The sequence below is a fragment of the Leptodactylus fuscus genome, chromosome 1, assembly GCF_031893055.1.
Source record: "Leptodactylus fuscus isolate aLepFus1 chromosome 1, aLepFus1.hap2, whole genome shotgun sequence".
Lineage (NCBI taxonomy): Eukaryota > Metazoa > Chordata > Amphibia > Anura > Leptodactylidae > Leptodactylus > Leptodactylus fuscus.
In genome coordinates this window covers 211,675,692-211,690,351 of record NC_134265.1, presented here as the reverse complement: position 1 = coordinate 211,690,351, position 14,660 = coordinate 211,675,692, and the positions used below count along the sequence as shown (strand labels likewise).

At 41.5% G+C, this 14,660-nt stretch overlaps 1 protein-coding gene across 2 annotated transcripts in view; it reads right to left on the bottom strand.

Moving 5' to 3' along the window:
- Positions 1–2,068: 2,068 nt before the first annotated feature.
- LOC142214470 (BTB/POZ domain-containing protein 2-like) overlaps positions 2,069–14,660 on the bottom strand; it is a 102,271-nt gene continuing 89,679 nt past the window's right edge. For both annotated transcript variants that reach the window (XM_075283420.1, XM_075283426.1), the window contains 2 exons: positions 14,129–14,275; positions 2,069–3,719 (listed from right to left, as the gene is read on the bottom strand). In XM_075283420.1, coding sequence (XP_075139521.1) covers positions 3,558–3,719; positions 14,129–14,275 — 309 coding nt within the window. In that variant the 3' untranslated portion in view covers positions 2,069–3,557. The remainder of the gene's footprint in view (positions 3,720–14,128; positions 14,276–14,660) is intronic.

Sequence of the window (14,660 nt, the reverse complement as noted above, 5' to 3'; positions counted from 1 at the left end):
CAAAGTAAAAACAAAGCCCTTAAGAAAGTCACACATTCACTTTTTCTCCAATTCCACCCTATTCTGATCTTTTTATTTTCAGCTTTCAAGTACACTGCAGTTCATATAAAAAAAATAAAAATTCCTGACTGGTTTAAACTAGTGAATTCTCCTTTTTATAACTAGAACTGTCATATTGGAACCATATAAAAGCTAAGGATCCCAGCATAACATATACTTCCAGTTATAAATTAAAGAAAATAAAAAAAGTTTTCATAAATAATTAAGGTTAATATTAAAAACATTGAGATTTAAAGAGGACCTTTCATGGTTTGGAGCACATGCACACATGTATAGCACTGTACAGTGTGAGCAGGGAGGAACGCCCCCTCCCCTCCTGATAATACTCATCTATTACCCGCTCACACTGTACAGTACTATAGGTGCTGCTGTGAAGAAGGACGTTCCTGACAGGCTGTTAGGAACGCCCTTTTGACTGTGAAGAGCTACGGTACCGGCACCGCTAGCTCTTCACCCGGGGCTCAGATCGGGAAAGCCGACAATGCGCTGAATTCAGCGAACTGTTGGTTTTTCAGCAGTATATAAAACTGCATGTGCTCCAAACCATGAAAGGTCCTCTAATTCTATGATAGGAGGGGTGGGATAAGGCTCCTGGAAAAGAAGCTACCGTATATACTAGAGTATAAGCCAACCCGAAAATAAGCAGAGATCCCTAATTTTACCACAAAAAAACTGGGAAAACTTATTGACTTGAGTATAAGCCGAGGGGTCGGAGTTTTTGGGTGCAGTAGATGCTGGGTGCCGGGGAAGGGGAAGGGGTTGTATGTCTGCCCCTTCCCTGAGCTTGAGGACTGGGTTTTTTCCCCTACTTGGAATTCAGCCTGGCTGAATATAGGGTATCTGCAGTGCTCCTATTAACCCCTTCCCGAAGGAATAGGAGCACTGCAGATCCCCTATATTCAGTAGACCGGACACTTTCAGACACAGGGATACCTATTGTGTATGTGTTTCACAGTAATTTTCTAATTTGAGGGCCGGTTCACACTAGCGCCCGATCGCAGTTATGCAGGTTTCCGTTTCCTGTCCGAGAAACTGAGCAGGAGACGGAAACCGGCAGACCGTTTTTAAAAGTTGGGTTTGAAAAGTGTCCGCCGGTGAGCATCTTCTGCTCTCCGCAGTGAAACCATTTTTTTTTTTTTTTTTTTTAAACCGGACACTGACTGCAGAGCGGCTCCATTACACTTACAGACCTGGCATACGGACACCGGGGCGGGTGCCGGCAGCATTGCCACGCTCCTGGCAGATGCTGTACATTTCAAACTGCAGAAGTACTTACTATACTTTTGCTAGCACGCCAGAAAGCAGACGCCGGGTGTGGGCCTGAGCTTACGTGGCCACGGCACCTGGCGTGTGATGGAGCGGTGGTGGTGGTGGGGGTCTGCGTTCCTGGCCTGCTAGCAGAAAATTACTGTAATGACTCTAGGATAAGCTGAGGAGCACTTTTTCACTTTTTTTCAAAAACTGTGCTGAAAAACTCAGCTTATACTCCAGTATATACAGTAAAATAAATGCTACTGCTACACTTTATTACTCTGAGCTCTTTTAACTCTGCTAGGATTGTACATGATTACAAGTGGCCACCAATGCACAGAATGAGGCTATAAATCAATTAAATTAGCCAGAAGCAGCCTTCTACTAGACCTCTCCCTTCGCCTTGAGCTCTCCCTTCGCCTTAGAAAGGGGAGGCTGATTATGGAGACAGAATTTCATGTGAACAAGCAGTCAGATTGAACATAAGGAGCATGAGAAAAGCATAATAAGTGGAGAAGGAAACAGATTACCTTCATCTATATTACAAAGTTTCTTATAATCACATGCACAATTCATTTAAGAAAAATTATAATAACTGGAGGTATGCTTTAATCATGTTACACCTGAACCACTCTAGTTGGACTAAAACTGGGGATACCCCTCCTCCCTTTTAGCAACAATTACATCTATACATACACTGTGTGTGAGAGGGGCTCCCTTTAGAGCCTGTAGGAAAAAAAAAAAAAAAAGACGTGAAATAGGTTAATAAAATATATTAAAATGATAACCAAACACCCTATACAATAGTTAATAAAAAGAAAAACAGCAAACAAATTTTAGGTTGTCTTCTCTATTCATATGCAATAGCTGCTAACATATTTCTAAGTGTGTAACAGTCATCTAGAAACTAAAGAAAACAATGGCTGAGATGGGAATAGTCCTATCTCTGCTCCCTGAGGTGGTTGGGCGTTACAGAGACGGTCAAAACAAGGCTCTCTTATGCAGTTCCAGTAACTTCTATTGAGGTAAATAGGAGCCAAAGAGAACGCAGCACAGCAAGTTACACTGTTTTTTTTTTTAACTCCCAAAGCTATGGAAACCGACTAGTTTGCTGCACTATGCTGTTTCGGTTTCCTCCACGAAAGTTCTTGAAACTAAGTAAAACAACCTCATTTGGCCTTTTCTGCAACTCCAAGTATGTTAGTATAGAGAAGGAACGCATATTCCCCTTTAAGCCTAATTGATTACCGGTAATTTCTTTCCTGCTTCCAGGTTATAAAACTGGGCAATGGGGAAGATTTATGAAACTGTCTACAAGAAAAACTGTATTGATCACACAATAGTTAATTTACTGTTCTCTTTAAGGCTAAGGCCTCACGGGGCATTCCGCAACAAAAAAACCGCAGCAGCAAAGGATCGCGGTTCTTCCCACAGCACATTAGACAGAAAGTTTGCAGAGGTTTCCTCTGTGGACTTTTTGTTACAATCATACCTTTGGAGAAACCACCGGAGTTTCCATAGGTATAAGTGACATGTTGCAATTTCAAAACTGTGCTGGAAATCGTGGCATGTCCGCACTGCAGTTTTTACCGCAAAGTGGACATGGGATTCACTAGAATTCTGCTATTTTTCCTATGGTTTTTATGTCCCGTAAAGCCCCGGCCTAAAGTTAAAGGCTGTACTATGATTGATTGATATGAGCACTTTATCAACAGTTTTAATAAATCTACCCCAAAGAGGGGATTATATGGTATGGATATACGTGATCAAGCATAGTTGGAGGTTTATTTTGGATGATATCTACCATGATGCAGTTTTCTTCAAATTATCTCAAATTACTTTTATGATGATAAGCATTCTCTTAAAATAGACTTGTAATATTTCAATCCTCAAATATACCATCCACACAAAGGCTGTAGTATTATTACTTACTTAGACCATAATTTATTTAAGTGGCACAGAAGGACTAAGGTCAGTTTTTGGCATTTAACATGTGTCTGGTTGAGATGAGGTAAGGGTGAATGATGAGGTTTAATTAGCCATGCCAAGTGTTGAACACTTGCTAAATGCGGGAAAGACAGCAGTAGGTGCAGTCTGTAAAAATCCGATCAAGCAGTCCACACTTTCCCAACTGAAAAAAATTGTCCTAGGCTAGGCACACAATAAGTCTTTTGAAGTTACCCCTTTGGATAACAATGGATAAATGTGACTCAGCCACAGTCTTATATCATCTGAAAAGGAGCAGCTTATGTGTAGAATATTATCTCAGGGATCTGTCCATCTTCAACTGAAGTCCCATTGTTATTACCAGCTGCATAACAAAATGTAAAGCACGTCTTTGCACCAGTAGTTGGAGATTCATGAATAACTTTGCGTAGTCCTTTTGTACCATAGTGCGAGTCTGGACCCTAAAATAAAAGCATAAAAATTATTAATAATATGCGTCATTAATACATATCAATGTTTTGACAACAAGCTGATCACAAAAGTGACAATATGTACCACTGTTGGGACCTCCAGTTATCTACATATAAAAAAAACCCCTCAAAATCTGTAGTAGCCCACTCTATACAAATCCACAGTTCTCAACTGATGTGGGTGAAATTTGGCACACCCCCTCTACACCCACAGGAGCAGAATACTGTGCACGATACATCTTGCTAGTGCCCCCCTGTCATGAGATTGGGGTGAAGGTGAAAATGCTGAGGGTAAAACAACAGTTGTGACTGACAGGGACGGATTATAGCAACAGCGCCACAGAGTCGCTGCTAAAAGGGCCACACCACCACACACAACCACCATATAAATATCACACAGACAGCACACATACACCAACCCACAAAGCACAACACACCACAACACACCACTCTAGACACACACAACACATACACCACCTCATAAATACCACATGCACACCGCACACATACGCAAGGACCACACACACAGATGGACGCACACCACGCACACGGACGAACAGAGCACATGCGTACTCACACACTACTACTGCAAGTATGGACACCTGGACACACACACACACACACACACACACACACACACACACACACAAAACACATCTGGTAACCTTAGTGGCTGCTTGCACACTACAGTATTTTTCACAGGCCTCCGGGCCATGGATTTGGCGGTTCCATAGACAATTTTGTGCACAAAACTGTGAATTTTGCAGGCGCTATAGAAGTCTATGGAGATGTAGAATCCACAGCCCAGCCCCTAGTGGATCCTGCACAGTGTTATGTCCCTTAATTGCCCCTGCACACAGTATTATGTCCCTCAGTGGCCCCTGCACACACTATTATGTCCCCATACTGGCCTCCGTACACAGTATTATGTCCCATAGTTGCCCCTGCACTCAGTATTATGCCCCACTGTGGACACCCATAAACAATCATTATACTCTGGGGTCTTTTCAGACCCCAGAGTATAATAATCGGAGACCCAGGTGGAATAAAAACAGGATCGGTAAGTAAATAGGGCCTGTTACGGCCTATTAAGAAAAAAACGTAGCGGCTTTCGCCGGGCCCCTACTGTCCCAGGCCCTGTGGCAGCCGCTACCACGGTAGTTACACCCCTGCTGCGCAACATTATTGGTCAGAACTGAAGAGTTCTGAACCACTTCTTTCCATACTTGTCAGGAACAATTCAAGAGTCCAAGCATTTTCTGCAAAATATTATGAAATATAATTCATTTTTCTAAATGACATCCTTTGGTACGACAGCTGTACTCCAGGAAGCAGGATTTAAGCAAATTTTTAAAGTCCAAGGCCAAAGATCACAAAATCGGTTCAATGCTTCCTGTAGCAAATGAAGATCCAAAGTTTTTACAAATTTATTTTTTGGGAGACGAACAAATGCAAGCTGATAGATGTTGTGAAGCTTGAGACAAAAAAAAAAAAAAAAAGTGTGTTGAATTTGCAAATATTTTTCCATCAGCACAATCAGTTAGTAAACCTCTTCAAAACAGCCATAGAAAGAATGCCAAGTGATGATTATCAAGTTGTAATAACAGCAGACAAAACACCGGTTGGCGAGCATGAAAGGAGATTTAATTCTCCCAATGTTAACAAAGTAGCTATTGTACGGATTGGACAGGACTTTCAAAGTCGAGATATAATTATTCAGTGATGAAGCAACAATATTCAACATATTGCAATACAAAGAATATCTTACGCTAGGTTCACACCTGCGTTCTGGTCTCGTTCTGTGCTTTCCGTCTTCTGCATGCAAGAAGACGGAAAGCACAGACCGGGTCCGGCCGTGAGTGTTTTATGCTCTCCGCCGCGAAACCGTTTTTTTTTAATCCAGACACAGAGTACTGCATGTCCGACTGTGTCCGGATTAAAAAACACGGTTTCGCGGCGGAGAGACTAAAACGCTCACCGCCGGACAGCTTTCTCACCCATTCAAAGGAATGGGTGAGAAAGACTCCTGCAGGTTTTCGTCTCCTGCTCTGTTTTATGTAGGAAACAGAAACCTGCATAACGGAGACCGGGCGCAGATGTGAACGAGCCCTTAGTGAAGATATTCTTAGAGTGCAAAGGAGAGTTAATCCAGACAAACTTAAATTTCACTGCTGGCATATTCAACAAAGCCCACTTGATATTAGAAGAAAGGTGCACATCTGTCAATAGTAAAACTCTAATAGAATTACGTTTACCAGCACCAAATCGACCAGATTTTGAACAGAGATATTCAGAAAGAAAAAAGCTATGATTTGGAAAAATGTAAAGAATTTGTCATATTAAATAAACCTCTTTTGGTTGATGACCAAAGATCGGCCTATATGGCAAATGTGGCTCAGATTTCCAGTGGAAATGGGGGCCAATTTTTCCTAGATGCACCAGGAGGTACTGGTAAAACATTTTTAACTAATTTGCTGCTTGCAGAAATTCATTCAATGACATTGCCTTGGCTGTTGCATCATCTGGGATTGTGGCAACTCTTTTAGAGTTTTGCTCCAGGTGCCGGCGATCACCAGCAAAATGGCGGCGCTGCCGGGAAAACGCGCCTCAGCAAATGTCGAGAAGGGGTTAGCAACCATCAGTGGCTTTGTGAACGTTCAATCCTTGCGCCTAAAAATGATAGTGTCAGCTCCACAAATGTTCTAATTCAGGGAAGGCTGCCTGGTCTAACAACCACATACATGTCCATTGATTCAGTCATGGAGAGTGAACAAGCTGTAATGTATCCATTGGAGTTCCTGAATTCTTTGGAGCCTCCTGGAAAGCCACTGCAGAAGCTCACTTTAAAAATAGGAGCCACAATAATTTTGCTTCAGAACCTTGACCAACCAAAAATGTTTAATGGCACAAGACTGTGCCTTAAGAGTTTCATGCCCAATGCTATTGAAGCCACTAATCTTATGGGAAAATTTAAGGGAGAAAATGTTTTTATTCCGTGTATTCCTTTGCTACCAAGCGACATGCCCTTCAATTTTAAGCATCTGCAGTTCCCAATACAACTTGTATTTGCTATGACTATATACAAAGCACAAGGTCAATCACTTAAAGTAGCCGGCGTTAATTTGGAGAGCCTGTGTTTCTCACATGGACAGTTGTATGTTGCTTGCTCTAGAGTGGGTAACTCCAAAAATCTTTTCATATACAGGTATGCCCCTGAAGGTAAAACCAGAAACATTGTGTACCAAACAGCGCCACAATTGATAGTTGTATAACTGTAAACCAATGTTACTCTTTGGTCCGTGAACTACTTATAGATTACACTGGAGGGAGGGGGAAGGGTTTTTAATTGGGTGCAAGTGTTTTATATGTTTGTGTAAGGTGCATAAATTTTAATAAAAAATCGTTGTAATAACTTATACTACATAATACGTAAAATCAATAAAGTTACGACAAATTAGTAAAATGCCAAAATAAAAATTTAAAGTGGAAAAAACTATTTACTGTAGAACTCTGAAAAGTGTGACACTGAAAATTTTACTTTAGCTAGCATAACCAATAATTTAACTTATTTTCCGTGAATGAAGCTGCAGGTATTCTACTAGTTCACTATAAACTGCAGCACCAGCACAGTGAAATGTATTACATAATACCCATTAAATAGGTGGTCTTTATAATCCAGGACAGGCCAATCCAAAGCAAGAGACTTTTGTGCAACAAGCTTATCTTTTTCCATAATGGAGAGGAGCTACAGAGAATCCTATTGTATTATACATACTGAGAGATAATATTCCATGTTGCTAAAAAGCCCCTTATTGAGATAACTGAAATAAGATTTTGTTAAAATATAATAAAATTTTCACTGCTATGGGAAGGGATAAAAATGTAGTTAATCAGGACTTTATAACTTTTAGGACTTTACAAAATAATGCAAAATATTACTCTGCTCTATAAATCACTATAATATTTCATGCCTACTCTGCTTACGTCAGGTATCTAATCATAGTTACATAGTTAGTGGGTTGTTTATTTAGAGAAGAGGAAAAAAATAAAAAAAAACTTTAGCTGAAGCATTGTGGGTGAGCTGCTCTTTGGTCCCAAAAAAGCAGCAAAAGTCAAGAGTTGGCTACAAAAGGAATGGGAAAATTATGAAGGACGCTCATACACTTCATGGAGATAAATCATAGGAATTTATGCTGGGAATAAAAACTCAGAGCGGGGTGGAATTGGAGAAAACTTGTTTCTGTAGAATTATTTCTGGCTTTGTTTTTATAGTGCTCAATATGCAAAATGACATGTCATGACAAGTCGGTACGATTCTGGCAATACCAAAATTATATATATTTTTTTTTAATCCATTTCAAAACTATACACAAATTTTTTTTTATTGGAGTCACCGTATTTTGACACCCATAAATTTTTAACATTTCTGGGTATGAGGATGCATAAGGTGTCTCTTTTTGGGGGGGTCTGATGGTACTTTTTTGGTTATACCATTTTCTGAAACGTCCATTGTTTTTTTATTAAAATTTTTATCAGAAGCAAAACGGCAAAAGGAAAAAAAAAAAAAAAACCACGGCGGTTTGCCTCTTTTGGTTACTTACTGTATGGGAAATATATTTTTCTAAGTTTATAGACTGGGCAATCCACAAAAAAACGGCAACATCACAAAAATGGCAGGATGCCTTAATGTCCACACTGATATTTAAAACTGAAATACAGCGGAGTCCCGTGGACTATAGCAGCCACTCAATTCTGAGTAGCCGCCATATTTAAATACCTGATAATCGATGTTAATATTAATATATTCTGTATTCAGAAGCCTCTAATACAGTATTACCTGGTACATTAACAATCTTTCTCAGAAAGGGAAATCCTGGCAAGTTGGTCATGCAATGTTACCAGCTTTCTCAAAAGTCTAAAAGGGCAAATCTGGCAAGCTCAGGATCAAGATTTAATATCATATGAATTTATTCAGCAATCCCTGTAACAGCATTACCTAGTATGCTACCCAGCTTTCCTAGGAACTTGAAAAGCAAAATCACACTAAATCGTCTAGAATGGTTTCATTTTTCACTGATATCACATGGTAAAATGTGATATTTAAAAAAGAAAAAAAGGTCTACTCTCCAGCCAGGCGTCCCCACTGCTGCAAGAGAGCTCTCTCCAGCAACGCCTCCAAATTCAGCTGCAACCGCCCCTTCTGTCTTCTGTCTCGGGCCAACCTCTGACGCCTGCACAGTACGCTCCTGTATGGAACTACAAGAGCAAGAGCGGCCTCCAAAAAATGGTGTGGGCCATTAGGTATTGAGAGGAGTTCCTCAGATCCCTTGTGAGACCATATGCTGGTGCGGTGGACCCTGGGTTCCTCCTAATGTAGGACAATGCCAGACCTCATGTGGCTGGAGTATATCAGTAGTTCCTGCAAGATGAAGGCATTGAAGCTATGGACTGGCCCACCCGTTCCCCAGACCTGAATCCAATTGAGCACATCTGGGACATCATGTCTCGCTCCATCCACCATCACGTTGCACCACAGATTGTCCAGGAGTTGGCAGATGCTTTAGTCCAGGTCTGGGAGGAGACCCCTCAGGAGACCATCCGCAATCTCATCAGGAGCATGCCCAGGTGTTGTAGGGAGGTCATTCAGGCACATGGAGGCCACTCACACTACTGAGCCTCATTTTGAAATGTTTTAAGGACATTACATCAAAGTTGGATCAGCCTGTAGTGTGTTTTTCCACTTTAATTTTGGGGGTGACTACAAATCCAGGCCTCCATTGCTTAATAAATTTGATTTCCATTGATGTTTTTTGTGTTATTTTGTGGTCATCACATTCAACTTTGTACAGAACAAAGTATTCAATGAGAATATTTCATTCATTCAGATCTAGGATGTGTTATTTGAGTGTTCCCTTTATTTTTTTCAGCAGTGTATATTGGCCAGGCAACCCCTCTAAATCAATGAAATAACTACAAAATAGTGCAATTAAAAAATACAACTCATCTGACAAAAACAATCCATTAATTCTACATCTGGCTGGTCACTAAGTGGTTTAGAAGATTGCATTAAACCTCAACTATCTAAAAGGAAAGGTGTCCTAAAAGGCCACACCAATCACACAGCAAATTAAATTTGTTTTTCTTACATTTTAAGAAAATAAAGCGGAGCTTTAAAGGGGTTGGCCACCCTTAAGCTGAAAAAACCAAAGTGCCCCAGGCAACTCAGAAAGATGGTTATAGGACAAATGTGCTGAAAAAATGAAATTTATCTTATCTGTTCCCCATTAAAATGAGATATTGCAGTGTGAGCTCAGCCGGCCTGAGTGGGCGGGACATCAATAAACTGAAAGTAAAACTCCTGGCCTGCATTCCAGGCTGAGGCGCATCACAGCGCTGCCCACACATAGGATGTGATCACACAGCTTCATTTACCTCAGCACCTCTGGCTAGCAGAATGTGCTCGCAATGGCTGTCACTGTCACAACACTGGGCTGAATCCTAGGGGTCCTGCACAACTAATAGCCGCTGAGGGCCGCTATGATTCATCCAATTTGAACGGAGCCCCAAAACACCTTCTTTAGCACTAAATTCAATAAAATGCCACCGAACACCATCGATTACAATAGGGTTGTGACTAAATACTATACTCACTAAGGACCTGCTCCTTATCACTTATAGTACTAGCCGCCTCAGTGTGATCTATTTCCCATTACTGGTCAGGACCTTTTTCCCCCCTAGTGGTCATGTCCTGAACTGAAGTAGTATTTAGCCAGCTCACAGTAAAATGGCCAAATCCCCTACTCCAGAAGGACCAGGTCCTCACCAGTGACTCATACATGTACATACATATATATATACACACAGCCAGGTCCTCACCAGTCCAAATTTCAGAGAAGAGTCCAAATTCTTATGACCCCCCCTTGCAGGATATAGTAAATGAAATTCCCGGCACTCTAAGTATGCGTCCAAAGTAAAATTTTATTCCAACAAATAAACGTTTCGGTCTACAAGACCTTACTCAGTGTGTCGGTAGGAAGAAGGAGGTATAGGAAGCCAAACAAAATGGATAGGGAGTCCTGGTGGATGAGTGCCCAGGACTCCCTATCCATTTTCTTTGGCTTCCTATACCTCCTTCTTCCTACCGACACACTGAGTAAGGTCTTGTAGACCGAAACGTTTGTCGAAATAAAATTTCACTTTGGAAGCATACTTAGAGTGCCGGGAAATTCATTTACTATATCATGATGGCCGTGAGACGCCATTTCCGAGCACCAGCCTAATCACCGAGTGACTGTTCATTATTCACAAGATATACGCCCCCTTGCAAGATACCCACAGGGGAGGGGATAACCCCTGTAAGTCTACCCCCGCACTGCTAGCAGTTATTTCACCAATAGCCATATATTTCCTGTGCACCGCCAGACAAGCATTCTATATCTTTCTAGTGCACTCCCATAGTGTTAACAAGCACTCCACAGCTCAGAACACTCCAAACAAGTTTCACACAGCTCCCCATGTGTCTTTTATGGCCGAAGCCCAATGTGGTGGTAAAAGCACGGCAAAAACTGCAGCATATTCCAGAGTTTCTTTGTGCCTCTCATGCAAACCTAAGGCTTAGTTCACACGTAAATAACGTGCGGCTTATTCTGGCACCGGAAAAAACGCTTCCTAATTAGGGAGTGTTTTTTGGGATCATGGCCCGCTTTTTGTGGAGTTTTTTTTTTTTTGTAAAAACCGCTTCCAACAAGGCCAGGCGGTTTTCCCATCCCTTAAAAAAGAACGGGCTGCAAGAAACGCATCGCTTTTCTACCAAACTTTTTTTTGTAAAAAAACGCGACGCATTTTTATGCAAAAAAAAGTGTGGTAAAAAACTTGCGTTTTGTGCTTCCCATTCACTTCTATTGCTTTCTTCAGGCGGAAAATGCCTGAAGAAAGGTCATGTCGCTTTTTTTTTTCATCTAGCGTAAAAAAAAGCTAGCGAAAAAAAAACAACCAAGGCCTCTACATAGACTATCATTGTATGGAGGCGGATTATGACGTGGATTCTGCAGTCAAAATCCGCCTCCATGTTCCCGTGTGAACTAGCCCTAACACAGATATGAAAGATTTCCATCGCCAAACCCCACCTTCCTGAATGTACCTTCAGTGCAAGGAGCACACACAACCACACCCCAGCTCTCCACTATGCACCCCACATCTCTCCCCCCACAGTACACACTACACCCCACATTATACAATGCACCCCACATCTCTCCACCTCCACACTACAACACGCACCCAATGACTCTTACCCCATAGTACACCATGCACCCAAGATCGTCCCCCCCCCCACAGTACTCCATGCACCCTACATCTCTCACCCCCACTACACAATGCACCCAAAATCTGCCCCCCCACAGTAAACTGTGCACCCCATATCTCTCCCTATTAGACAATGCACCCCACATCTCCCCCACTTTATACAATGCACCCCATATCTCTCCACCTCCACACTACAACATGCACCCTACAACTCTTACCCCATAGTGCACCATGCACCTGAGATCTGCCCCTCCCCCCAGTACACCATGCACCTACATCTCTCAGCCCCACTACACAATGCAGCCCAGATCTCTCCCCCAGATTTGTCCTCCCTTCCACACCATGCACCCTACATCACACCCACACTACACAATAAACCCCACATCTTTCACATCCCCACATTACACCAGGCACCAACATCTCTGCATGTTCCTCCACTGCAATGGGATACAACTTTATTACATGTGCAAGGACCTTCCTGCAAGCACAGACACGCCTACCCAGTAACAAGAATAGAGAGTCATGTGACTGTGACGTCATAAGGTCCTTCCTGAGTAGTGAAAGACCAGGCAGAAGAGCAGAGCAGGCACAGACACGTGACATGGTCAAGCTGTGTCACATGCCCCTCCATGTCACGAGCTCAGTGGTCAGAGATGGAGTGTCAGAGAGACGGCAGAGCCAGGGAAGCAGGGGGCGTGGCCTCAAAAATAAAGGGACAGGTGTAGAATTAAAAATGAATGTCTGAGAAAGTTTATTATTTATCTTTGGGCTACACATTGCACACTGTTAGTTAGAAAGTGGCCAACCCCTTTAATGTTTGAAGAGATTGCAGTGCTTGGGTAAACTCAATCTCCCTTTCTCAGCAGCTCAGTTCCATTCAAATAAATGGGGCTGGGCACAGCCACAATGCAGTGCTTACTCAGCAGCGAAGAGGCCACGAGCACTCATCCAAATGGTGTAGCCCCTTTAAGCAATTGCTGGGGTCCTACTACTAGGGAAAGGGGAAGCACAAGTACACCCAAGTGATGCAATTTAATGAAGTGGTGGTGCGTATAAGTAGCCACTACTCCATCTGCTTTAATGGAACCTCTGGGACAATGATCTCTAGCAATCAGACACAAATACCTACCACCACTCCTTTCCCATGGGTTACTTGAACGTACTTGTGTTTCCCCTTTTCCCCAGCAATCAAACACTGAGGATAGGAGATAAGTGTCTCTTGCCATTTCATAAAACATTTGAAATGTTATAGGTATTGAATGGTAGGGCACTGGGATCTGAACCTCCCCACGAATCTTTAGAAAAAAAGCCTATGTTTTTAGCCAAACACTGCACCCTTTAGCTGGGTTTTGCAGTGTCCAGGCTAAGAGAAGTCTATGAGGCAGATTTAAAAGGAAAAGTGTTTCTTGCTCATAGTAACAGCACTAAAAGAAATTAAAGCGCTTTGCTATTGGCAACAGAGTTGTTTAGACATTTTCATAATGTGCAATTCCATATCAAAATAAGAATGTCTCTCTAAAGAAGGAGTTACCTGAGTTAACAGTTAAAAGGGGTACAAACTCAACTGAATGTGTCTGCTTCTTCATTAGGGCCCATTCACACAGTGACCATCCAGTTTCTGCAACCCTCAGCAGTGTAAGGGCCCGTTCACACAGAGTAAACGTGTGTGTATTTTGGCAAAATACACGTGTAAAAAATACATGTGTAAAATTAAGACTCCCGTTGATTTCAATGACATTTTACACTTGTATTTTGATGTGTTTTTTTTTTTTTTTTTTATGGGAGTCTTATTTTTACACGTGTATTTTGCCAAAATACACGCGTGTTTACTCTGTGTGAACGGGCCCTTACACTGCTGAGGGTTGCAGAAACTGGATGGTCACTGATTAAAACTTCAAGCAAGTTACCAGGACATATCAAAATTTTTATGAAACAGCAATTAAATGAGATATGGATATTGGATAAAAGCTGTTTTAGCACCTCCATTAAAGGAATATCAGCAACTTCATTTAAGTTAACAAATAAAAGGTGCAGCTTTTAAAAACAGCTTGCCATTTCCTTAACAAAAATAGAATCAAGATATTTGGAGCATGCTATACCTTAAGTGTGGCACATGCAGTGTAGTTGACGTTGGGTAGAATTTCTACTGGCTCTTTAAACATCACCCTAAATGTGCTTGAGGAACCATCACAGCTGAATCCTGTGTCATTCTGTCCAAGTACTGTGTTACTATCGGTGTGAATAATCTAAAATGCAAAGAAGGAAAAATATTAAGTGTGATATCTTATTTAAAGAAAGAAAAAAAAAAAAAAAAAAAAAAAAAACAAAACTACTGCAATTGTATTGACAGGACACTGCAAATTTTCTGCAATTATGCTCTTGTACAGTTTAAACAATCTCGGTTTTGTTTCATCACAGTTTCCTGCTAGTTGCCCGCCACACTTTTTTTTATTATTATTATTATTCATACTGCTTTACCTTTATAGTTCTAATCCGATTAGCGGTTTTATTTTGGATACTGCTGTCTATTAAAGTTGTGTGGACTAATGACCCCTGATGGCAGCGGCTCTGCTATTAGAAAGCCTATCTCCCAGTGGAGATCTCGCACTACTGTGTAGTGTTTTGGCATAT